Source organism: Meriones unguiculatus, chromosome X (assembly GCF_030254825.1).
Source record: "Meriones unguiculatus strain TT.TT164.6M chromosome X, Bangor_MerUng_6.1, whole genome shotgun sequence".
Classification (NCBI taxonomy): Eukaryota; Metazoa; Chordata; class Mammalia; order Rodentia; family Muridae; genus Meriones; species Meriones unguiculatus.
In genome coordinates, this window is record NC_083369.1 from 97410378 (window position 1) to 97438230 (window position 27853).

The 27853-nt window shown below is 38.4% G+C and overlaps 1 protein-coding gene across 10 annotated transcripts; it reads right to left on the bottom strand.

Annotated features, from left to right (window-relative positions):
- Window positions 1-1362: 1362 nt before the first annotated feature.
- LOC110540450 (PABIR family member 2) lies at window positions 1363-27033 on the bottom strand. 10 transcript variants are annotated; one of them, XM_060374435.1, is made up of 10 exons: window positions 26939-27033; window positions 26037-26142; window positions 23329-23404; window positions 17841-17884; window positions 17710-17764; window positions 17360-17461; window positions 16998-17080; window positions 15993-16054; window positions 9207-9303; window positions 1363-3255 (listed from the first exon to the last, which is right to left on the bottom strand). In XM_060374435.1, exons 1-10 carry the CDS (start codon window positions 27027-27029, stop codon window positions 3117-3119), a joined length of 855 nt encoding a protein of 284 aa, XP_060230418.1. In that variant the 5' UTR covers window positions 27030-27033; the 3' UTR covers window positions 1363-3116. The 10 variants fall into 10 exon arrangements, with proteins under 10 accessions (XP_060230418.1, XP_060230417.1, XP_060230416.1 ...); XM_060374434.1 differs by having other exon boundaries at window positions 15993-16057; XM_060374433.1 differs by having other exon boundaries at window positions 16998-17083.
- Between the last annotated feature and the right edge of the window lie 820 nt (window positions 27034-27853).

Genomic DNA, 27853 nt, shown 5'->3' on the forward strand with positions numbered 1-27853 from the left:
ATCTGTTTCTATCAGCTGCTGGATGAAGCCTCTCAGAAGACAGCAATGCTAGGCTCCTGTCTGCAAGCATAGCAGAATATCATTAGTAGTGTTGGCTCTCTCCTATGGGGTGGGTCTTAAGTTGGGCCAATCACTGGTTGGCCTTTCCCTCAGTCTCTGCTCCATCTTAATCCCTACACTTCTTGTATGCAAAACAAATTTTGGGTTGAAGTTTTTATGGGTGGGTTGGAGTCCTCCTCCTTCCACTGGAAGCTCTATCTGCCTAAAGTAGGTGGTCACTTATCTCCCCACTGCTGCTAGGAGTCCTGCTCAGACTCCAGGGAGTCTACCATGTCTCAGAGATGAACCCCCACCAATTTCTGTTCTCTCTCCCAGGCCTCCCTCCCCACACCTGATCCTCACACTGTCTCCCACCCAGACTCTTTCCTCTATCTGCTTCAGAGGTCTCTTTTATTTCCCCTTCTGAGTGAGAATCAAGCATGCTTCAGAAATTACACAAACACACACACAGAGGGCAGGGGACCATATATTTAAAAAGAATGATAAAATAAATGTGGTTTAATATTCAAAACTGGGAACTAAGGTGAAGAATATATGGAGAGTCTTTGAGTACTTGCAGTTTTTCTGGATTTATGAAAATATTTCAAAATGTTAAGCCTTTTAAAAGTAAGTTGTCATAAAGTGTCTCCATGAACTGCCCAGTGTGACCACAACCATACATGTTATCTGATTGCCTTTCCTCAGGTGTTACTCTACTACACTGCCTATTCCAACTTCTGAAATGTGTTTTCCCCCACTTATATTCCATTTTAATTTTTTTATTGATTCTTTGGGAATTTTATATCATGTAACCCAATTCCCATTTATTTTCCTGTCCACGTCTGCTCTCTACCCTTGTAACCTCCATCACCCAAAAGGAAATAAAATAAACAAACAAAATGTTTGCTTTATTTTTAAAATATTTTTTTAAATACCAAAATTAAAATCAAGTGTTTATAATGTGAACCATGTACTAAAGTTTTTATTTTTGGCTGTTTATAGAGGCTTATAAAGTTTTTTTTTTCTTTTTAAGATAAAATAAACCAAAAGCAAGCAAGAAATACATGGCCATGGCAAAAAGCTATCTAAAATGTTAAATGTGATAAAATAGTCTTGAAAAATTGACAGATCATGTGGAGAGGCATCTTCTCTACTGGGATAGACAGCTTGGACTTGAAAATAGCTACCTATTAATTCTCTTGTATGAAGGATAATCTTTTACTCAAAACTTGACCTACTCCTAGAAACAGAGAATAAGCTCCTGGAATATGGTGACAGAAAATAATTATAAACAGCAACAAGAGAGGCAGACCTTTAAAACTCTTGTCTTTTTAAACATGTATATATACTTTATTAAATTCACATTCTTAAGATAGACACTAGGTCAACATTTCACAAAACTTTCTATTATTCCAAAAGCAGTTATCATAAAACAGTGGTTTATAAGTCGGTCAAGCAAAACCAGGATCTATAGGATTTTATTATGGTTTCATTTCTTGTACTAGTTTTCAAATAGAAGCTTAAAATATATGATATAATATGAGAATAGGAAGAAAGAAATTTAGTTTATAACAACAACTACATTTCAAATATTAGACTTTATATAAAAATAAATGGGTACTGTCAACAAAGCTGCTCTGTGGATTAGCATTTTACCTATCTTTTATTTCAAAACAATCCCTGCCCAAACTTAGCTTTCTAGTCCATTTAAACAATATGTGGGGCAACAATAACAAAAGGATAGTTTACAAAGGAAAAGACAATAATGTGGCAAAGAAAAAAAATCATAGGAAGAAGTGGGGATTGACAGAGGTGGGAGAGATATGTGAGAGGGTGAAGAATGAGAATAATCAGAATGAATTATATACATGTGTAAAATCTGCAAAAGAACAAATTTAAAACATTAAATTCGTTGATAAAAGTTGGCTTAAAACTGTAAAGTGAATCTTCCTGACCCTTTGATCTCATCACACCATTTCAATTTGCTGCTCTGGTTTTACACTGCCACTGAATTTTTAATATAACTTTAAATATCACATTTCAAAGGTTACTTCTTAAAAGCCCTAAATTTGGACACAAAATTTGAACTGAAAAGAGTTCCTTTAAGGCAAATAAGACAGAAGAATGAAGGCAAACCAGTTTCTTGAAAGACAAACTCATCTCTTATTATTTTGAAAGCAAAAGCTGTTGAATGTTTTTCATTAACAGAGTGGATATACCAAGTGCTATCAAAGAAATGTTTCTTTAAAACAGCACACAAGTGGGCGATTCTTATAACAGTACATTTACATTAGGTTTGAAGGATTATGAGCTTTTCACAGCTAAAGCAACATGGGAACTAAAGCCAGTAATAGCTGTTGTGACAGTGATTACAATGTTAACTTGAGAACAGGCCTAATTCTATAATCACTGCTGCAAGCTAAGTGATGCTCTCTAATGATTAGAAGAGAGGTTTTGCTTCAAGCTCACCAACTTCTAGCCTGAAGATTCCTTCAAACCACCTCCAAGGATTTTAGATTTCAAAAGACTTAAGTTTAATCATTTTCTGCTTGTTCCTTACATCCACTTAAATGTGAATATAAAAACAAATAGTCCATCTACCATGTTGAACATTAAAAGGAAGATAACAACACAGACAGTCTACGTAGTGTAATAAATAATAAATAATGTAACAATGCATCATTCTTGGATTTCTTAAATATCTTAGTCAGGAGTTTCCACTTGTAAAAATGACAGCATATTTTACGTCTCACTGCATATACACTGCATAGAGTTCAGAAGACTTCTGGAAGCAGAGGGCACAGTAGCATTGAACTTTTCAGCTCCTCAAAGCTTCCTTACGGATATTACACTGCCCTCTATAAGGCAACAAGAACAAGAACTGGGTTCTGACTCTAGCACAACACAATAATCAAAAATACCAGGTCACTACATGACAAAACAAACTCAATGACAAAAAGGAATCAGAAAAAAAATCCAACAAAATAGCACTCACATACAGAAAGCATCCACTTCCAAAAGACCCTATGATACATATCCCCTATAGGACAGCAATGTACGCCAAGGCATCTAAGGCCTCATAATACTATCCGAGACATTGACAGCTTCATGAACGCTTGCTTTTGTACAGTGGTTTGTGTAAATAAGTATTCGTTCATTTGCAGATGTTCCACATATCTGGTCAAGGCAAGAATTTCTTCTCCTTGATAACACCACCTAGAAATATCAACAATATTTTATATATTCCTTAGGGCACCAAGTTTGGGGAGGGAAACAGCAACTGTGGTAGCTAAGTCCTAAGAACCTGAGGTGATTAATGTAGGCATTCTCTAAGTCCATTGACATTCTCCACTCTAAAAGCAGTCTTCACTGCATACATCCCAACAGCAAAGAAGCAATAACAGTGGTGATGGAAGCGACTATGGGTTTCTTCCTATCTGTGAGAAATGGCAAGGAAGCAGCTCAAACAGGCAAGGGAAACAAAACAATGTACTTTAAAGCTGATGCAGGAAAAAAAAATGAAAATTTGATGTAATCAAAAGCAATTTGAATATTACTGTGAAATAAAGAGATGGGAAAGTATGTAGTCACCGAAAATTTTTATAAATCTCTCAAGCAACAGAATTTCTGATCAATTGTTATGTTACTGCTAGGGAAAAGAACAATCATAGAAAATATGCTTTAGTGCTCCCCTTAAGTGCGTGAAGATAGGTGCTCTTTGAGGCACTATGGAAAAAATCCACCAAACAATCAAAAATGTGTATTTGAGATTTAGACATTTAGTCATCAAACACAAAATGAGGTCAGCCCAAACAAATGTTAGTAAGGTAACTATGCTTGCAAAATTGAACTTTAGAGGCGAGGTGCCCAGAAATGAGCATCAGAACGGTTGCAATTTGCCAGACTTTAATCCCCATTATGGAACAAAGTTCTCCACATTCCTCACTGAATGGTTTGTGTGGGAAATAGTTAGAACACTGAATCAGAAATGGGTAAGTCACTTGGGTGAGAAATCATCCATCAAGATGAACGAAGAGCATGAAGTGGAGCATGCTACTGGAGACTCTGCGGGAACGCTGCCTGTGGCCAATGAGTCTGAGGACAAGCGACTGCTGACACTACTGCCATCCAAAATATCAGAACTGAGGACAAAGCAAAAACAATTATAAGCGAATGCATGTATTAGGATACACATAGCATGCAATGACGTGATTTCAAGGACGCACACATCAATACAGCATTGGTAAATACTAAGAAGCATAAAGGCCACAGCAATGAAATGCATAAGGTACTGTGCTGAGAAGCCTGTGAAATTCACAAAACCACAGAAACCCCAAAGTAAGACCTGCAATGTCCTGTATACTTCCATTATCCCTCTGGAGGTGCCTGACTATCTAACATCTGATATGTACTCCTCTTGACATGCCACGCTTATTGTATGTGTGTGGGAAGGGGAGGGGTTCCTGACCTTCCATCTTCATATTTATCTTCTTACCTGTGCAGAGACTTAAAGCAAGAATAACTGATGTTTACTAAGGTACCTATTCTCAAGCTAGCTGAAGTGTGCCTTCACACATATTACTTCTATTCTTTCCACTGCCCTAAAACTGACCATTTTGTTTGCCTACTCCCTAAAGGCTTCAATGCAAATATTTTTAATGATTTCCTCCCATTAATCTTTCCCATTCTTCTCATCTTAGGAATTTGTTATATTGTTTCCTTTCAGACCCAAAGATCTTCTTGCTATCTAAAAGAGACTCCTTTTCTTACCCTTCTCAGTTACTATACAGTTAAGCTTCTAAAATGCTCTCTCTCCTCATGGTCCTCATCACATCTCTTTAATCTAAACAACTGGCCTCTGTTCTCATCTTCCCTCCAAAACTGATTTGGACAGCAAGTGCCTCCATAAGCCATCCCAGGAATATGCTTCCCATCCAGCCCAGATGCTCAGTGTTCCCAGAAATCAACTTTGGCCTGCCTTGAAAACATGGCTTCTTTGCACTTTACGCAGAACCTAGAACTTTTGCTTGACGTCAAGTTGTCTTTCTTACTTCAATTCCCAGGGATCTTAGATCTGGGCCTTGTACTTGCCTTGACTTTACTCATTCACTTATTCTAATATTTACTAAGTGCCTGCCAAATGTAGAAGGTATATAGACACTTAAAGGACAATGGTGTGAAGGACAGACAAGGTCCCCAGGCACACTGAATTTACAGGAGAGTGGAGGAGACAGAGACTTAAATAATCAGGCTCATGCAAAAAATAATTACACTTTGTGATGTGAGTAAAAAAGGGCAGAAGGAACAGGGGGCTATGAGTTTGACCTATGGGGAACCTGATCTAACCTGGAGGAACTGTGAAAGGATGCTCAGAGATGAGACTTGCATTCTGGTGGAAAAGACGAGTAGGTATTACCTCTGGAAGGTGTAGGAAGAAGCAAAGATAGTTCTAGGAATTAAAAGCAGGTGAGTACAGAGGCAGTACAGAGTCAAGAGAACACAGTGAGAGCCAAACTGGAGGAGTCGTCCAGCAGTTTAAGTTTACACAGACACTCTTTTTATATTTTGAAATGGAAGAAAAACAGAATTATAGGAATTGTGACTCAAGGAAATACATGATCTAGTCTGTCACTAGCTCCGTGGCAAAACCCCTCTGTTCTAATACATGAAATAAAAATATTACACCTCTAATATTATTTTTGTAAGTTTCCAAGCTGATGTATTTTCATTATAAAGAAGCTCAGAGTACATTTGTAAGTCTCAGGCCTACGCCATCCTCCTAAAAGGCAACTTTTCCTTTCCCGCCTTTCTACTTGATACTTTTGAAATGTCATTTCTTTCTTTCATGATTTTACCTGCAGTGCTAAGGGTGGGACTCAGGCCCTCATGTATGCTAGGCAAGCACATTACCACTGAAGCTACACCACAGCCCCCTCTGCCATCTCTTTCTATTGTCTGTGGGTTGTTTTTAGGTGGAGACAGATTACAAATAGGTTTTGGAAAAGTAAAAATAAAAAATGGAAACAGTATACTCCACATTGCTCCTACACTATACACACTGCTATCAAATGCATCATTAATAATACCACTTTAAGTAAGATGTCTGGAAAAGTTAGTTGCCTCTGATATTTGTTCTACCACATAGCAAAATGGTCCAAAATATGAATTATTCAACAACTGAAAAAAAAGTTGCACAGATAATTCAAGACACTAGAAAATCAAAAGAACCTTTTTATTTGCCTTTCTATTTGGAACATATGTGAATTTTTCCCTGAAGCTTTTTGCCTAGACTAATATTAAAATCAATTTACTTTCCTAAGGCACATACTGGCTGAGCAGCACAAGGGCATGCTCTATTCCATTGGCAGGAAGAAAAAAACTTAGATTAAAATTTGCCACCATGCAGATAATCTGAAGATAAAGAAAGAATTCCTTATTGCAAACAGCAGAATGACAGTGAGCCCAGGATTAGAAGATTTCATTTGTAACAAGACCTGCTCGCTTAGGTGACTCTAGTATTCATTTCCAAAACACAAAATAAGAGTGTGCAGGAAATGTTTTTTTTAACATTATTGATTACTTACTAGAAAAAAAAACTAACAGAGACATTACCAATTATAAAAAACAAACAAACAAACAAAAATGAACTTTTCAAAATGTCTCTCTACCATTACACATAAAAGTCTCTAATTTTTCTCACTGTTGGAAAATGGCAAAGCTACATTTTTGTTTCTGCTGCAATTAACTTCAAAACTTAGTAGTGCTTAAAAAGTAGATATTGCCAGATCCAGATTCTGTTCTAGTTAGCGTGGCAGGACATGGAAGAAAAGGTCAGAGGCCATGTTACCCCATTAATTAGATCCATGTAGAGCAGGACTTGTGTAACCATGTACTCCACAGGAATCACTGTGTGCATATTACTTTTATTGATCACCATTACATCTTATACCAGAGCTTCTAAAAACAATAGAGTCTGGTCCAAATTGAGTTTCTTACTTTCTCACATGTCTAATCAGAGTGCTAATGATAATGAGCCTTACTTCGAAAAGCCAGACAATCATGAGAGAGCAAAGATAATTCAGACTAGACAGGACTATCTGAATGCAAAGTGAACTATCTGAATTCAAAGTGAACTAATTCACACCAGCCAGGACTGGTGTGGAAATATGGCTCAGTGGGTAAGGGTACTTCCTGCCAAGCCTGATGACCTGAGTTCAAAGGACAGAACCAACTCCTGAAAGTTTTCTTCTGATATTTCCACATTGTGCATACCCATACACAAATAAAGAATTGTAGAAAATCACCTAGGCATGGTGACACATGCCTGTAGTCCTAGCATTTTAGAGGTAGAAGTAGGAGCATCAGGAGTTCAAGGTCATCATCCTTGGCTACATAGTAAGTTTAAGGCTAGCTTTAGATAAAGAGTAAGAATTCTATCTAAAAAAAAAAAAAAAAAAAACATTAAAAATAATAGCATGATAGCACATGCCTGTAGACCCAGAACACTTGAGACTGAGGCAGGGGGATCTGAAGTTCAATACTCAACTGAGCTACATAATGACTAGACTATATAATGAGAAGACTCAAACTATAAATCTAACCCAAAATGTTAAAATTAACTATCACATTAACCACTGATGCACTAGGCAAGAAAACTCAAGAATTTTCTTTCTTACAGGCAAAAGATGGTACCACTTAATCTCACCACAGTGATAGAGACCCTGAAAATATGACACATACTGTCATATTCCCAGCTCAATGAGGAACAGAAGAGAAAATCCATTTAGAGGATAGCATTCTATTTTAAACATGAGTGCCCCTATGAGTTTTAAAAAGGATTCTGAGCTATAAAACCCAGGGAACAAAAAGTTCTAAAAGGTGTTACACAATTGTGTATAGAACATGAGTACCCAGCAAGTTGACTGGAATATCCTGAAAGACTTCAAAATATTACCTAGGAATTACTACTATGCTTTTCTCTTAGATATCTGTAGGCAACCAATTGCTCAACCTCAAAATAGGAAAAGAAGTCAATTCTCTCATAAAATTCTGGAAACCCTTACATTACAGGCCTAACCTAGAATAAGAAAGACTATCGACCTGGACTATAACTTAGTAATTGTTACTTTAAACCTTCACATTTAAGCTGAGGTTGATGGTACATGGCCATGGTCCCAGTACTCAGGAGACTAAAGCAGGAGGGGTGTGAATTCTGAGCCAGCCTTGATTACATAGTAAGCTTGAGGTGAGCCTGGACTATATAGTAAGATTCTGTTTCAAGATGCAAAGAGAAACTGCAGTCTTAATTAGCATTGTGACTGTTCACTATAAATTCTCTAAAAAGATTTTTATCACAATAGATCACATTACTTAGCAAATACCAGGGCATAATGTTTTGAATATGAAATGTACCCCCACAAGCTCATGTATTGAATGCTTGGTTACCTGGATAGTGGTACTATTTTGGGTGGCAGAAAATTTAGGAGGAGGAACCTGTCTGCAGCAAGGAAGCTACTGAGGGCATGAGCATAAAAGTCATACCTTGTCCCTAGTCCCTTCTTTTTTCTATGCTTCCTGGCATCCATGAGGGCAGCAAACCCTGGCAGATGTTCCTACTGCCATGATGACCTGCATCACCACAGGTCCAGAATCAAGAGAGCCCGAGAACTACACTGAAACCAAGATCTGAAATAAATCCTTTTTCCCTTGTTTATGCCAAGGACTTTGTCACAGTGGTCAAAAGCTCAACTAGTACACATAGTTAAGAGAATACAGCCATTTTTTAAAGTCAAAAGCATGAAACATAAAATACCAGCAGTGATAATCAATATCCATTTTCTCCACAGCAACCTAGGGGCTCTTTCTCACACCAGTCACTACATGACACTATTTTATGATGGTGATGACACTACATCACACTATCCTATCCACTGAGGCAGGCTGACCTACCAGAGGCTAGGAACAAAAGCAAAGGTGCAAAAAGGATACAAATACTTCCAAAGTAGTATAAGTGACTTTCAGAAGCCCTGGTCATTCAAAATCCCTTAGACCTCTGTGGAGAATCCTCCTCTGTCAACATGGATTATATTTTACATTATCTCAATATTCTTTCAATGTGTTTTTTTTAATGTGAATCATACCCTAAAAGTTTTTAATTTTATTTTTACCATGAACTGAGATCAGACAATTGGGCAGCATCTGTAGACAGCATGTTGGTGGAGCCTTGGAAGAGTCTCTTAGGCTGGCTTTCTGTCTCCATTTCCACTATAACAAAAGAAATGTAGCTACCATAAAACAATTTTAAAAACCCAGGACTGGTGCTAAAATGAGGGTGATATTTGCTTAACCAAAGCTCAGAATGGCTCAAAACTATTATGTAAAAGCTCCTGCATGTGCCAGGAGTCCAGAGTTCCGGAGCCTAAGGCAAGAAAATCAAGAGTTCAAGCCTAGGCTACATAGCTACTTCCCGGTCAGCCTATACTGTATAAGATCTTTTCTCAAAACACCTCCCCCTCAAAACAATGACTTTCCCACGTGCTTTAACATAAAAGAAATGTTTCTATATACCTTAGTAAAAGGGAATAGTTTTAATTTTTTTCATACATTATGCAATAGCATCTTTCTCTCTCTCTCTCTCCCTCCCTCTCTCTCTTTCTCACACACTCTTTTTAACTTGAATCACAGCTAACTGATGGGAGAAATAAAATAAGTATTCCCAAATGGTTAAAGCTCAGAGTAAATATTTTATGACTAGCAAAGAGCACTTATTTTAAATATTTTGATGTTTTAACATTTCTTCAGACAGCAAAAAAAACACATTTTCTGATAATGTGGAAATAGAAGGTTAAGTGAGATGATATACTAAAAATAAATACATAGTTGAAAGAACACCTGTGTGAAAGCAATAATAATAATTCAATTCACACATTTGGAACTAAACTGGTTTACTCAACCCTGTAGATTTTCACAGAACCTGTAATCATAAAACATGGTGTCAATGGAAATAGTGCTTAACATTTTACTGCTAACTATTAAGGGTAGGTTGCCTCATCTCCCTACCCCAACCTCTGTTTTCATTTCAAATGTGCATAGTCATTGGATTTGATGGTCTTTACCTGAGATTAAAAATAGAACAGAAGACGCCAAAACCATACAATGGAAAAAAGACAGCATATTCAACAAATTGTGCTGGTCAAACTGGATATCTACATGTAGAAAAATGTAAATAGATCCATATTTCTTACCCTGTACAAAACTAAAGTCCAAGTGGATCAAAGACCTCAACATAAAACCAGATACACTAAACCTGTTAGCAGAAAAATTGGGGAAGAGCCTCAAAATCATTGGTAAAAGATACAATTTCCTGACAGAACAACAGCACAGGCTCTAAGGTAAACAATCAATAAATGGGACCTCATTAAAATGGAAAACTTCTCTAAAGCAAAGGACACTGTCATCAGAAAAAAACGACAGCCTAGAGACTGGGAAAGGATCTTCACCAACCCTATATCTGACAAAGGGCTAATATCTAGAATATATAAAGAACTCAAGAAGTTAAACAGGAACAAATCAAGTAATCCAATTAAAAACTGGGGTACAGAGCTAAACAGAGAATTCTCAATAGAAGAATATCAAATGAGAAACACTTGAAGAAATGCTCAACATCCTTAGTCGTCAGAGAAATGCAAATCAAAACAACCCTGAGATTTCACCTTACACCCATCAGAATGGCTAAAATCAAAAATTCAAGTGACAACACATGCTAGAGAGGATGTAGAGAAAGGGGAACCCTCCTCCATTGCTGGTGAGAATGTAAATTTGTACAACCACTTTGGAAATTAATCTGGCACTTCCTCAAAAAATCAGGAATAGTGTTACCTCAAGATCCAGGTATACCACTCCTAGGCATATATCCAAAATATGCTCAAGTATAGAACAAAGACATTTGCTTAACCATGTTCTTAGCAGCTTTATTCATGATGGCCAGAATCTGGAAACAACCCAGATATCCCTCAACGGAGGAATGGCTGCAGAAATTGTTCACATATGCAATGGAATACTACTCAGCAATTAAAAACAAGGAAACAATGGAATTTGCAGGCAAATAGTTGGAACTAGAAAAGATCATCCTGAGTGAAGTACCCCAGAAGCATAAGGACACACATGGTATATGCTCACTTTTAAGTGGATATTAGAAATATAAGATAAACATACTAAACTCTAAAGAAGCTAAGCAAGAAGAAGGAACCTGAGTAAGTTGATCATTCCTCATTCAGAAAGGCAAAGAGGATGGACATCAGAAGAGGGAGAAAACAGGGAACAGGCAGAAGCCTACCACAGAGGGCCTTTCAAAGACTCTACCCAGCAGGGTATTAAAGCAGATACTGAGACTCATAGCTAAACTTTGGGCAGAGTACAGGGAATCTTATGAAAGAAGGGGGAGATGAAAGACTTGGAGGGGAGAGGAGCTCCACAAGGAGAGCAACAGAACCAAAAAATCTGGGCACAGAGGTCTTTTCTAAGACTGATATTCCAACTAAGGTCCATGCATAGAGATAACCTAGAACCCCTATACAGATGTAGCCAATGGCAGCTCAGTGTCCATGTGAGTTTCCTAGTAAGGGGCATAGGGGCTGTGTCTAACATGAACTCAGTGACTGGCTCTTTGATCACCTTCTCCTGAGGGGTGAGCAGCCTTACCAGGCTACAAAAGAAGACAGTAGAGCCAGTCCTGATGGAACGTGATAGCCCATGGTCAGATGGAAGGGGAGGACCTCCCCTATCAGTGGACTGAGGGAGGGGCATGGGAGGAGAAGAGGGAGGAAGGGTGGGATTGGGAGGGAAGGTGGAAGGGGGCTACAGCTGGGATACAAAATGAATAAATTTTAATTAATAAAAAATAATTAATTAAAAAATAGAACACAAAAGCCAATTTAAGATACATATGGGGAATATATCTGTAATCCCAGCATTTCTGAAGTAGAGGCAGGAACATAGCCACCAAGTCTGAGAGCAACTAGGCTACACAAGTGCCATAACAGTCTGTACTACAGAGGAAAACCATCTCTCAACACAATCAAGGAAGTAAGCAAAAACTAAACCTATTGGATTCTATACCTGTCTATTCCTCAGCAGGACCATGGAACTGAACTTAAAACTGTAGTATGAACTACTTATGGCAGAAAAAGACCAAACAAATATACCTGTAACCTTCATTTCCCCTATTATGAATTACATCATATTAATATTCTTCTGGAGCTTTTGTGAAAATAACTGAAATTAATAAAAGTTGTGTTTCTTATTTGCTTTGTTTGGTGCTTAAATTTGCAACTTTAAAACTATATGGTTTTTAATTCTGGCAAAGAATCCCTCCACCTACTGGTAGATATTGGAAGAGCTACTAAACAAAATAATTCCATAAACTTTCTGGGCAGATTTTACTTTAATAATAACAACAACAATAGCTTTCATTTAAAGTGTGCTTTCACGTAATACTCCTGAGAACATTCCTAAAGTTATAAAAAATTCTTAGCAAGATTAAATAAAGGAGCTTGGTTCACTAAGTACAAATATTATCACTATTAGGATCTACTCTCCAAAGCACATCATCTTTAATATTGTTTTGAGAATTTCACACATGTATAAAATTAAATGACCATATACCCCAAATTCCCGTCTCTTTCTCTCCATGTGTCCTCTCTTCATATCCCATTCCAATTTCATACTGTCCTATTTTTTAAAATAACCTTCTAAGTCCAATCAGTATTGTCCATGTGTGCATAAGTTTGAGGCCATCCACTAGAGTATGGGCACCATGCAAGTGGCTACAACTTTGTATAGTCCTTGGTAGTCTAGACCTTACTATGTAATCTAGCCTGGCTTCAAACTTACAGAGATCCTAATGCCTCTTACTTCTAACTACATGGAACAAAATGCTATGTATATCCCCCTTTGCTCAACATCTCTGTGCCTCTGTGTCTCTCCTCTCTTCTTTCTTTCGTAAACAAAGTTTCATGTATCCATCCTAGGCGGGTTTTAAACTTCTCAGGTAGCAGAAAATGACCTTGACCTTCTGACCAGCCCTATTTGATTTTTTTGAGACTGAGCCTCATGAAGCTGAGTTGACCTTGAATGTCACTATGTAGAAGAAGAATGATCTTGAACTCTTTTTGTTTTGTTTTTTGTTTCTTCTCTGTGTAGCCTTGGCTGTCCTGGACTCACTTTGTAGACCAGGCTGGCCTCAAACTTACAGCAATCCACCTGCCTCTGAGTCCCTTCATGCTGGGATTACAGATCTTGAACTTAGTCCTCTTGTCTCCACTACCCAAGTGCTGTGATTACACAGTTGTGTGCCACCATACCTAACTATCCTTAATTCTAAGTTGCCTCAAATACAATACTTCTTAATTTGTGTGTGAGTCTAGGACTAAAAAGATTTCACCAAAGCCATTTTCCTAGTATTAATTTATTTGTCCTAAAAGTGATCTGGATTGCTTATTTTTGAGGGTTTAAAAAAAAAACAATGTGTTTATTTTTATGTGTACGAGTGTTTTACCTCCACATGTGCATGTGTACCATGTGTGTCTGGTGCCTGCAGAGGCCAGAGGAGAGAAGGGACCAGATCTTGTGGAACTAGAATGGTGCTTGGAACTGAATCCAGTTCTTAAAGGAGCAGTATGTGGTCCCAACCATTGAGCCATCTTTTTAGCCTGCCCCACCATACTTTTTGGTTTCTGGAGGCAGTTTTACTCTATATCCCAAGCTGGCCTAGAACTGGCTATGGCCAGGATAGCCCCAAGCCCTGGCAATTCTATTGTCTTAGCTTTCCAGTAACTGGATTATAGGCATGAACTACCACACTAAGCTAAACTACTGTTTTAAATGTTTATAAATTTATTTTTATTATTTTAATAATGTATGTGTCCATATTCATGTTGACATGTGCATGAGGATCCTTTGGAGTACAGAGGTATCATATTCCCCCTGGAGTTACAGGTGTCTATAAGCCACCTAATGGAGATTCTGGGAACAGAACTCAGGTCCTTTATAAGAGCAGTATGCTCCCGTAACCACTGAACCATATGTCCAGGCCCTGAATTGTATTTTTTAAGGCAACTATTAAAACTCTTCTTTAAAATGGCATTTGCTAAAAAAAAAAAAAAAAAAAAAAAAAAAAAAAAAAAAAAAAAAAATGGCATTTGCTTATGCCTGGATCTTGAAGCATTTTCCTTTGGTAATTCTAGTATTTCAGGTTTTACATTAAGGTCTTTGATCAATTTTGAATTGGTTGTGTGTGTGTGTTGCATGTGCGTGTGCTGGATAAAAGATATGGATCTAGTTTCATTCTTCTAAATGTGGCCATCCAGTTTTCCCAGTATCACTTGCTAAAGAGGCTGTTATTTTTTACACCTTTCCAACATTAGGTAGATGGGTGCTGGAGATATGCTCTGCGATTAAGAGCATCTGCGGCACTAGCAAAGGACCCAGTTCAGTTCTCAGCATCCTATGGTGGCTCACGCAAACCCCATCTATCCACTCAAACCCCAGTTCCAGGGGATTCCATACTCTCTTTTGCTCTCTACAGGCACTGTATGTATGTGATGCATACATATGCAGGCAAAACACTCATCCACACAAAATAAAAACAAATCTTTTAAAAATTATGCATAAGTAACTCTGTAGGTCTATAAAATGTACAGATCCCAGATTAAATTTTTAAATGTACATTTATCTGGATGTGAGTGTGGGTGTGAGTATAGAACATAAAACTAGAAAGGGTATAAGGGAAAAAGAAGTCTCAAGTACACAGAAAAAAGGGAGGTTAAAAAAATACAAATAACAAAAGCATTGAAGGAGGGCAAAAGGAGAAGAAAGGGATGGAGTAGGATAGTAAAAGAGGATCAACATAAACTAAGCATGCATGTATAAAATGCCATAAAGAAACACATTACTTTTGATGCTGATCCAAAAAAGAAAACTATAGACAGGTGATAGCACCTACTTATAATCACAACACTTGGCTGGTAGAAGCAAAGTGACCAAGAGTTCAAGTCTAGTCTTGGCTAGGTAGTGAGTTTTTTGCCAGCCCATGTAACATAAGACTCTGTATCAAAAACAAAACAAAACACTAATAATAAAAAGCAAAATAAAATGGCACCTGCCACTTCTAATCATACAGTCAAATTGCCAGTAATAATGACTAAACCAGTATCAAATATCTTGGCCATGTTTAAACAAACACATGCTATCAAGGGCCTTACATAAACATCTACAACTACTACTGACTGAGAAAACTTTATTGCGTTGTGCTTCAAAATAAGCTATTGAGAGCACCAACACACATCAAAAACATTACAGACTTGACCATTTGACAACTTTACTTTGCTGAGGCATGATTTGCTGATGGGAAAGTGAATGCCACCTGAGCAAACTCCATTTTTACAGATCTATATTCTATGCCAGTATAGATTTCTGCACACAAGTCAGGTTGTACATCCCTTTTTTGTAAGAAGGGAATTAGTTTTTGGAATATATATCAGTAATATGAATATGATAATATAATTCACATATGAATTATAAATATATAGACAATAAAAAACAGTTAATGTATATAACTTAGAATCCATAGCGCATGCTGAAAATATTTAACATTTCTTCAGAAAAAAAAAAAAAAAAAGGAATTCTGTGAATTCACATCAGACAAGAATTCTAGTTTCTAATTCAAGCTTGGCTAAGTTCGATACCAGAAGTGTGATGAATCCTTTCTTCCAATATTACTAAAATGAATGTATACATATTAGTAAGGTATACAATGTCATGATCTGGCATATATACAAACACATCTATTACCACATCTACTTACCCTTTTTCATGGTGTGTGATAAGAACATTTAAAATCTATAGTCATAGCTGGTTTAGAGTAACACAATACCATCAATCATGTTGCCACATACCTTTTCTCTTAAGAGGACCAAGAACACTGGGCCTAATGCACTTGACTAGACTCTGACTCCTCCTGCTTTGACAAATAAACAAACATGATGATATGAAGTGCTTCCAAGATGAAAAAGACTAAAATACAGCATTTCATCCCACCAAGTAAGTAACATGGATAGTTATATAGACAGAAACAGAAAGTACTTGTATCGTAGGGTGATTTGAGTCAGCATATGATATGAACAAAACATGGCATTTTAGCCATTTTGAATATTCTTATATTAAGAATATTAAGTCATTTAAAAATACCCATAATTGCTCAAAGAAGAGTCTTACTATAAAGTTATTTGCATTTTTATCTATAATCTCTAAATAGTATTAGGGTATGCAAGAGTGGGTGTGTATTGGGGGGAGTAGCTTAATGGTGAAGTGTTCGCCTAGGACTCATGAGGCTCTTGGTTCAAGCCTCACAATCAATCCATCAGCATTAAGTCTCAAACACAGAATCTTGTAAAATGTTAATGCCTCAACACAATCAGTAAGCATATGGTTGTTCACTATGAAGTCCTAACAATTTTGATGTCTGAAAAATTCCATAACAAAATTAATTTGATGAAAAAAGTAATGAATGATACTCTAGCCACATTTAGCTCTGTGTGGTTTATGTGTGTGTGTGTGTGTGTGTGTGTGTTATACATGCATGTACACGTGCATGAGCAAGTTCATGTGCTTGTGTGGGAAAGCTCTTGCAGGCCAGAGAAGGATGGTCTGTCACTCTCTCTAGCTTATTCCTGTGAGATAAGGTCTCTCATTAAATCTGCAGCTAGGCTAAGCAGCTAGCATACCTGAGCTATCTTCCTAGACTCACCTCCCCAGGTGCTGGGGCTATAGAGGCAAATGGCCACAGTGAGCTTTTCATGTGGGCTCTGGGATCTAATTTCATCATGCTTACAGAGCAAGCAGTATTATCCACTGAATCATCTTTGCAGTTAAATTTGAATTTAACATTCAAATTCACTTACCTTGAAAAGTGTCTCGGATCCGGAACAGGACTTGATGGCATACCACTGCTACTCACAAACATTTGCAAAGAGGGCAAAAGGCACTGCTAAAGAAAGCACATGTACCATTAAAACAGTTAGAGCATTCCAGTTTTCCAAGGGTGCTTTTCTTTCATTCTGTTGTTTTTCAAAAGGTTCTTTTGAAATATGACAGCAACAGTATAGCTATCCAAGTGCTTTATACATATGACATTTTCCCAATTTACTACCATAGGTTTTCATTGCTTCTTCTAGTCTATGGAGACTTTGAAAGTGAGTTGGATTGTGCCTATATAAACAGCTTGCTGAGAAAAAGGACAGTTAATATCTTGTCGACATCCTACCTTTCCAAATCCTCTGGTTGGCGAAGGTGCTGGACAAACTGGAATGGAGCCAATCCTCTTTGGAGAATATAGTATCTCTGGCTTGTCAAAATCACTGTCACTCTGTAAATACAAAATGTTATCCTCACTCAGCATATCACAGCTCTTATTCACTACTACAATAACATCCCCACACTCTGAAGAGTACATATGGGTACATTCAAACGTTTTACTGATAGAGCAGAGATCAAAACTGAGAATCATTCTAGAAGCAAGAAGGACATTGGTCTATGAAAGAATCAACCAAGTCAGTTGAACAACACAAAGATTTCTGGAAAGTTACAGAACAAGCACACATCAGAATACTTTACCAGGCTTAAGCTTTCATCCCAAAACTGGCTTATCTGCATCCCTGATGGTGCTTCCCTAAAAAGAGAAAAGATCATCAGGACTTACAAACGAGGCACATTAGGGGCTAGGCCTGCCCTTGCTAACCACTAACCTTTCATCTGAAGTTTCTCTGTTCATCATATCCAGGCCTTCTTCCTATAAGGATAAGCATAGGTGCTAAATCATAATTTTCCTCTATGTGTCTATTTCAAATAAAACTGGAATAATCCCAGGTGATCAGAACTCTCATCCTCAGATTGTCAGCCATGCCAGTATTTTAAAGTACACTCAGAAGTGCAATGCTTCCAGCTAACTACAGATGCACCCTTGATAATTTGTAAGATTTTAGTTTTAAATTTCTGACCTGGGCTAGTAAGATAAAATGACCCTTTATATTTGGCATAGTCTGCTACTAGGAATAGGATTAGGTGAAGGTGACAGCAGCTAGGAAGAAAACATTTACTATTTTGTGCATCACAAAGCATCAGTCACTGTCAGTGTTACAACCTCTTCCTACAGAATTCTTCATATTCTTAGAAACTTAGCTCTGTAACCCCGTAAACATTAATACACTAGAGGCAATGCATGCATTTTCTTTAGAAAGCACACCAGGTGTCCAACCTCGAGGTACCATCTGCTGCTAGAGCAGCACTGACTTTAGCACGTTTCCCAAACGAATGGAAAGTTGTGCAAACTTAAGGGGAAAAGGACTGGGCCTTAGAAGTATTCATTATCCCACTAATCTGAAATAAGGAGCTATGTGAAATGGGAAAGAAAGACACCAGTGCGATCAATTTTTATTACTGATGCACTAATGAGTAAAGATAGGCCCAAAACCCAACACCACATTTTGTATATTATTAATGTTCTCGGAAGTACTTTAAAATGGCAACAAGGACATTTTGCTTCCAACTCTAAGGTTTGATTTCTAATCATCTCTAAGGTTTGATTTCTAATACCATCACCACAAGCCATAATAGTTAAAGGAAGATCAGCATTAGAGGGAGAGCGTTTGCTTCACATGCACAGTGCCCTAGGATCAATGAAAGAAGGCAAGGTTAAACTTCAAAAGAATTGCTGCTTTCCCTTACTTCATGTTTTTCTTCTCTTTCAGACATGATTTCATGCAGCCCAGGCTGGCTTTGAGCACGTTGTTTAGCTGAGGATGACCTTGCATTTCTGATCCTCCAGTCTCTACGTTTTGAATATCTGATGTATAGAGTACTGGGGATGAACTAGGGCTTCATACATGCCCGGTAAGGACTCTATCAATGGCCTCAAGCCCTCATTTTTTAACAACACAAAACTGAAATGATTTGGAGGCTAAATTATGTTCCTTCAAAATAATTACAATCCTATAACAAAATGTAAGATATAAATTCAAACCAGTGGATCTTTCAAGATTGTTACAGTTGTAATGTAAATAATTACTATTTTCTCCTAAGAAATACAAATGAACTTATAAGAGTATAAAATCAAACAAGACAATTATTCTGATTAAGATGCCTTATGCTATTACAACTTAGAAAAAACAATTATAATGTAGTGAGCTATTTAACAATGGGCTTTTTAGGCAAAAGCTAATTCAAGTAAAATTATCTACTAAGACATGATTTTACCTTAAAAGACATGTTCCCATTACCCATCCCTTTTAGTAAAATCTTTTACAAAGTCCTTTTCTTTGCATTATGAAAGCAACACATGCTTACCACTGAACTTTTAATGAGTTCACTGAAAAATAATACACTACCAGGTAAGGAAATAAGTCAGGGTTGCTCTAACAGGCTGATGACAGGCTTGGTGGTAAAGTACACATATGTGTGTCAGTTAGAAAAGGTAGTGAAATTATTAGCAAAGCCAAAGTGAGGAAGAAGTCAGAAATTTAAATGCAATATTGATAAAATATACAATTTCTCAACCTTAGACAAGACTACAAAGTGGCTCAGAAACAGGGAGAGATAGGAACAGAACTATGTCTAGAACCAGAAACAAGAATAATTTATCAGCTGAAAAAAGAATCTTCTAAGACCTTCAGGGAGATGATGGCTAATAGTGTTAAGGAAAGCAAAGAGCTCAAGTGGGATAAGAAACGAGGCCCCTGACACTGACAATTAAGTGGGCAGTAGTGACATTTTCAAGGACAGCCTTTGATGGAGCCTTTAAAGAAGCAGTAAGATTCCCAGCTAGCTGGAAATTAGGAGACAAGAAGCTAGAGGCTAGATTATTCTTTGAAAAAGATAAGGGAAAGGAAAGGAAGAACAAACCTAACATGAAAAGGGGCCATTATCCCTTTCAATATGTGAGAAAAGGAAGTGGGAGCCAAAGACTTAGAAAGGAAGACACTGAAGAGACTGAGACTCCTAGTTTAAGATAGAGACAATAGCTACACAAAGTGACAAGGGCATCAGGAAAATAGATTAACCACCAGGGAGACGTGCCAGATATGAAGAAGACAAGGCCTGTTTTAAGGAGAAAAAAAAAAAACTGGTATCATAAAAGACAGGTGTCAAGCCTGGAGAGCTGGCTCAGCGGTGAAGAGCTACTGCTCTTGCAGAGGGGCTAGGTTCAATTCTCAGAACTCATATGGCAGCTCACAACTGCCAGTAACTCCAATTCCAGGGCATCTGACACTGTCTTCCGTCCCCCTTGAGCTCCTGAATGCATATGGTACAAATATATTGATGCAGGCTCAAACACACATTAAAAAATATATGTATTTAACCAGACATGGTGGCACACACCTGTAATTCCAGCACTAAGAGAAGCAGAGATAGGCGGATAGATCACTGTGAGTTTGAAGCCAGCCTGGTCTACAAAGTGAGTCCAGAAAAGCCAAGGCTACACAGAGAAATGCTGTCTTAAAAAAACTAAATAATAATAATAAATAGTAATAATTTTAAAAACTAATAAATAGGTGTTTGCTTTATCTGTGAAATAAGAAGCATCTTTGGCTGCAAGTGAACAGTGATAAAACAGGAAGGTAGCAGAGACTAAACAACAACAAAAGACATAGAATATAGCTTTGGAGAACATGGAATCAGTGGTGCCTTAGCCCCTGGAAAGGATTAATCTTCCCTTTCAGACTACCCATCTTTTTAACTTCTCTCCTTGTACTCAAGGCAACACCACTCACTCTCCTGATCACAATGAAACACAATTTCAGTCAGTTGGAGTCCTCCTTCTCCCATAATTGTTATTTTAAAAAGTTGTAATAGTGAAAGGCTGTGTAAACAGAATAATTACCTTGTTTGGTAATTATACCATTACACATTCATTTGTATTTTCTTATAGAAAATAGTAATTATTTACTTTATGACCGTTACAATCCTGTAAAATCCACTGGTTTGAATCATATCTTACACTTTGTGACTGGACTATGATTATTTTGAAGGGATGTAATTTGGCCTCCAAATCAACTGCTAGCAACTATTTAGCAGACCTTTAACCCAAAACTACCCTTCTGATTTGCTGCCTCTTACACAACACTGAGTTGCAAGCTTAATATAATTGTATATAAATTTTTAGATGATTCACAAATATATAAGCAGTTGGCAAATTACAGAGATCCTAACTCTGCTTGTCTTTTTACCATCTCATCCTTTCCATTTCATCTACTAACATTTTACTCTTTGCTTGTTACTATGGGACAAGAATGAGCACATTAAGATTTCTACAGGATGCTGTAATATTAGTAGAGAGTGTCATTAATATGATGGTGTGGGAACATGTACAAAGGAGATATAAGGATTAAAGTAGGTTTCAACGAAGCAAAAAAAGCTAGAAAGGAGGAAGATGGGGTTGATGGGTAGCATAAGGATCAGGGAATTTCCGTGACCCTTTAGAAAATGAGACAGCCAGAGCAAAGGATGGCAAGGAATGACAGATGAGCCTAGACCAGAGCGGATAAGAATCTTCACCTCTTATAAAAGAAATAAGTGAAGTGTAGAGAGGCAAATTCGCTTTTCTTGTCTTTGCTATGCTTCTCTTATCAGGAGCACAGCTGTAAAACACATAAGAACATTTTCATAAACCCAACAAAAATAAATAGTTGTATTTTCAAGTATTGTCAGGGAAGTAGGTGAAACGAATCAAACCTCTAGATAGCTAACATCCCCAGTATTTTTAGCCAGTTCAATGCAAATCTTTCTAAAATGTGCTCTACTATCCCCCTTCTCAGACAGGTTATACCAAACAGAATGGCACTAGAGGATCTCTATTCTAGTGCCAGCTCTAACACTTACTACTGTGTGATCCTAAGCAAGTCACTTAAGTCATCTGAGTCGCTTGCTGCTGTTTCTAATTGGGAAAAGAAATACCTTTTGCCTCGTCTCTTTTCTGCTTCATGGAGACTGCTACATGAACTAAATAAGTGAAAGTACTTTGTAACATGTAAAATACCATCAAAGTGTAGATGTTAGTGGAAATTAAGAAAAGGTTAATGACCTGAGATGTTTAAGAATATTACCATATGCTTCTATACTAGTGACACTCTCGGGACTAGCAACAGGCTCTTAGCCCTTATGTCAAACCACAAACTTATTGGGAAGGGGGAAAAAAACTGTCTGCTTTTCTGCTTCTCCCTCTCCTCTCTTGCTAGCAAGTATAAGCAGACCTTTAACCCAAATGTACCCCTTCTGATTGGCTGCCCTAACACATCACTGAGTTGGAAGCTTATTATAATTGTGTATAAATGTTAAATGATTCAGAGGTCAGAGAAGCTGTCCTATAAATAAATGGGTAAACTTTTGTGCACAGACTATGGAAATCTAGTACAGCCATTTAGAGATCTGTGTGCTTACATCTCAGATGTCTAAAGCTGCCAGGTGAGTGAGCTCTGCATGTGAAATGCTACTATATAAAAACCTCTTCATAGGGCTGGAGAGATGGCTCAGCGGTTAAGAGCACTGTCTGCTCTTCCTAAAGAACCCAGGTTCAATTCCCAGCACCCACATGGCAGCTCACAACTGTCTATAACTCCTATTCTAGGGGATCTGATCCCCCTCACACATGCAGACAGAACTCCAGTGTACATAAAATAAAAATAAGTATTAAAATGTTTTTTTTTAAAAAAAAACCTCTTCATAATATTCCCCAATACAGCTATCTAATCTAGTGATTTCCAACAGCTCTGGCTACAGAGAAAAATATACACTCATCCACTCTTCTGGGAATATAAGTACATATTTCACAGAGGTCTTTGTTTTAGACAGCCAGTGTTATCTGACAGATGAGTGTTGTAAACACTCTGTCACTATTTGATTTTTTTATATCCTAGGAAAAATAAAGACCACTGTTCTCAGCTATATTTGAAGGTTATTACTGATTTACCTCACAACTGTGACGCAAGTAGAAATAAATAACAATGAATATTTTTTTTTTTTTTTACAAATACAGTTCTACAGCAATGAAAGCAATTTTAAGCCTCCCTCCAAATCACTCCTAAAAGCTGAATGGCCCTAGCAAAACTAGTAAGCAAGATGGGTAAAGAAAATCTTTTTCAAAAAACAAATTGTGCATCACACATAATTTCCCAGAAAGTGTTATATTTGAAAGTATTTTCTCCAATCTAAATCACTCCACACACTTACTTTGATACTTACCAAGCTATGATGGTTCATAAATGTTGTACTGTTCCAAGTTCTAAGTGGATATGGCTCAAAAACCTGTGAAAGGTCACTGAAAAGTAAATAAAATAAAATAAAATGGATTAGCATCTTCAAAAGAAAGCTGTCTTTCAACTGAACTCAACACCCTCCAATTTGTAGCTAATAATGGAATCTTCAATGGTTCCTCATTTCCTACTGACAAGGAAGTCCTTACTGTCCTCTTAGTAGGGCCAGGCTGGTGTATAACGATTCTGCTTTTGTTAGATACTTATCTCCTCAGTAGTTGGGGGACACCTCTGAGAGGTATTGGGTGGAGCTCCAGACTGATTCATTCCAGTTGCTTCGGGTCAGAAGTGCACCCCCAAACCAGTTCTTAGTAGATGTGAACAGCTCATCTCTTTACCCCAGAGAAACATGACAGTTACTTACTGTTCTGCCTGTGCTACCACCTGAGAAGAACTGGTGAGCCCCGTTCTTAAGACTGAAGTCTCACCAACATGAGAAATACTCTCCTGCCTCTGAATACCCATGTCCAACTGAATAGATATAAATGAAGAGGTTTGCAATTTTTTCTTTCTCCTCATGTTTGACTCACATGCCATCCCTGTCCTTCCACACTTACCCCAAAAGCCTTGCCTCCATGAAGGCATAGCACAAACCTCTCCTCATTCTGCAAATTAATGCAATAATTTCCCACTTTGAACTCAAAGAAACTAGGAGATGCCACGCTTCTTGAGACAGCTCCTTGCTTTTTAAAGACATGATTTTGCTATGTTGTCCAGGCTGGTTTTGAACTCCTGGGTTCAAGCATACACCATGACAGCTGGGTAAATATTCTTTTTATTTTTGATTGTAGAAATAGAGATAGAATCAAGAACCTTGCATATCCTCATCAAAAGCTGTACTCTGAGCTACATCACCATACCCATATGGTACAGATGTCTGTATGTTCCAGCTGATGAAGCCATGGCCTTCCACATGCTATGCAGAAAAGCACTACCACACAGCTACATACTGAGCTCACCTTCTATTTAAAAAAAAAAAAAAAGAGGGGCTCCCTAGCACCACAACAAAAGTAGAAAAAGGGAAAGAAATAAAAAAGTGTAAATATGTATTAAATCTCCAGAAAGGTGCTTTATTCATCTTTGTATAATATCCCTAAAGTGCCAAGCAGCCTGATCTGCCCATGAATTCAAGGAAGCCAATCATGGTGGCACACTCCTTTAATCCCTGAAGAGGCAGGTGGATCTCTATGAGTTGGAGGCCAGACTGGTGTACAAATCCAGTCCAGGACAGCCAAGGTTACACAGAGAAACCCTCTCTCTGAAAAAAAACAAGAAAAAAAAAAAAGAATTCAAGGATTTTCAAAACTGGGCTCTAAGAGACCAGTGACAATACCTGCTTCAGCTATCCTCACTTTAAAATGAGAAAACAGATTCGAAAAGCTTAAATAACTTACTCATGAGCACAGTTAAGTGATGACAACTGAAACCAAATGGTCTCTTCTCTCCTTTTCTGTCAATTCATGCTATCTTTCAAGTAATTACTTAAATTGTGGCTCACAAAAGTGTTTTTTTTCCCTTAATTGTCTAAATGCAGGTCAGTGGGACAGCCCAAGGCCTTAGCAGTTGCTTGCTTACCAGAATCTCATAAAACAAGAAAGGAGGTGAGGTATCAATGAGACAAAAATAGACAGTTTCCTCTTAATATCCAAAAATTACTTGGTGATGCCAAGAACCACACCAGAAATGCAACTGTCACTTCATCATTGCCTCAGTTTCAAAATCATATTTAAATCTAGAAAAAAAAAAGTACTTGCCCCCTCTGTAAAAAACTGATTTTATAATCAGTTCAATCGGTGGCAAAGCATTATCAAGCCTTCGACTGTGCTTGAAAAAAATGTTTGGTGCTAATATTACTCCCATCCTCTGCTCTGTACTAATGCCTTCTCTGGAGTCTCCAATTCTACCTCAGATGAATTGTCTACTTACAAAAGTGAAATGCGATAGTTTCACTAGGAGAGCAACCAGCCTTCACTATCACAAGCTTTTACTTAAAAACTCCTTGGTGTCTTGTTCACAAGAAAAGAGAACATCCGGTCACTAAAATTAAAGCAGTGATTTTTTTTCCCATTATTTTCTCAAACCTGTGTTTCACTGACCTAACTACAAACCATCTCTTTTTTTCTTTTTATTCACTGCAGCTTTAAAAACTGAAAGCACTGTAACTAATCCAAATCACTTAATAGGATATGCCCACACCATGTAATCCCAAGTTATTAGATAAACTGTGATTTATTAAATCAAATCTGTTAATACCAGGGTTCCTAAACTCAGCTTAGAAACAGCAATTCTTAGAGACAGGTATCAAGTTACAAGCCTAAATAAGGGGGTTCAGCTTGATTTACTATGACGGAAATTAGCCAGGGCAAGCAACCTGTCAGCAGAGCCAGAAGGTTTCTATATTCTCTTTTAGAACTGAACAACATGGGCCCCAGGTAGAGGAAGGACCCCTTTCCCGACATGGCCAGAGTGTGAGGTCAAACTTTCCCTTCATCTAGAGAACCAAGTCACTGTAAAGAAAATAAAACCTCAACCCCTCAGTTTGGAGTTCAAATGAACTCGAACTGGTACTTTTGGGAAGGAAGCCTTCTAACCCAGGACAAACCTCTGAATCCCACAGTCTTCCCCAATTCAACTCACCTGAACACATGGTCCAGGGGAGCACTGTTGGACCGTCTCAGGGTGCCCCCATCTGATGTTTCACCCTCAAAATCCAGTTCCATTTTTTCCTGAGCCATTTGGAGACCTGTTAGACCACACAGTTAGTAGTGCTCAGCTCTGAGTGCTTTTACTACGGACTCACTACAGGACTGAGCGGCTGAGGTCTGGCAGCTGGGGGCGGGGTCTAATGGCCAGAGGCTTGATTTCGAGGGTGGAGAAAAGTAGGAGAGGAGGACGCAGATGAGGAACGATGTGGCGGGGAAATTTGGGGGACAGAGTAGTATGCAGTTTGTGTTGGGTGGGTGACAGGATGAAAAAGATGATGGAGGAAAGACAAAGGCGAGAGAACGAAAATGAGTCACAATGGTTGATAAAGGATAGATGAAAATGCAGGGCATAGGATAAATGGAAGAGGACCGAAGTGGGAAAGGAAGACAAAGGTTAGCGGAAAGAGGAGCGCAGGGACGGGAAAAGAGGAGGACGGAGTTTGTGGAAGAGGAAGACAGAGTAGAAAAGGGAGTAAACTAGGCAGCCGCGGAACCCACGCTGTCATTTTTCCCGCCTAGGACCGCACGCGCGGCTCGGCTAGTTACTGTGGCTGCCTTTACAGCGCTAGTAATAACTTAACAGCGGGACAGGAGGCCTCAGCAGTTCCAACTCCACATACTCAGAGTCTCGGTCTCGTCCGCCATGCTCCAGGACCCCCCCCCACCCCTCGGGGCCCCTCAGCGGAGGGATGGCGGTTTTCGCTCCCTGGTCCCCGCCCTCCTTCAGAACTCGGAAAAGGGATTGACCCTCTACGCCACTGAGGCGCTGTTTCTTTCTCTTGTTGGCTCTAACGACAGGCTGAACCCGACGGAGCTCAAACTGAATTCTATAACCTGCTGCTTCTTTCGCCTCCCACGCTTCACAGACGGGAGCCTCCACAGGTCCGGTTCTTCCGCATCTTGTAGCCCTTTGGCCGTTGCGCATGCGCCTGGCAGCTGCTCCAATGGCCTGCGGGCACAGCGCATGCGTAAGAGCCTCGCTCATAAACCACCCTTCAAAGGGGCGGGGCGTTACCAGGGGGGCCCAAAATCTTCCTGCGTGGCATTGGTCCAGGAGCCCTGGCGCTTTATTTCGAAAAGAGCCAATAGTTTGGAGACTGAAGCATCACTTTTTAGTAGTTTGGACTATTATTCAAGTGAAAAGGATTTTCACATTGTTTCACTCCGAATTTGTACTTTTACCGCAGTCATTTCTTTACAAAAAAAATGTTATGTTCATTTGTATAGGGGATGGTATGTGCGTGTGTGCGTCACCTGTGTGGAGGTCAAAGAGGTCACTGGATCTCTTCGAGCTGCAGTTGAAGGCAGTTGTAAGCTGCCCAGCATAGGTGCTGGGACTGGAACTCGGGTCCCCGGCAACAGCAGCAAGCACCCTTAAACTCTGAGCCATGTCTTCAGCCTCCCTTACTCATTTATTAAATTCCTTGCTTGTGGTGGTTTTCTGTCTACCAAGGTCTGATTTATTTTCAGATTATCTGTTTTAGCTGCACTAGACAAAAATAAGAGTTTCAGTTTCTTCCCAAGGCTTATGGAGATTCTAACAACCATAGTTATGATGCATTGTAAAAGCTGGAATTGTTTTAAATAACCACATACATGGTGCTTACTACATGTGGGGCGGTATTATAACAACTGCAAAAATAACAATCATCTAATCTTTACCTCCTGAATATCCCTTCCAAGATATTACTACATCCTTTCAATCATCCAACTCTACAAAGTATGGGAAATATACTAGTTATGAAATTG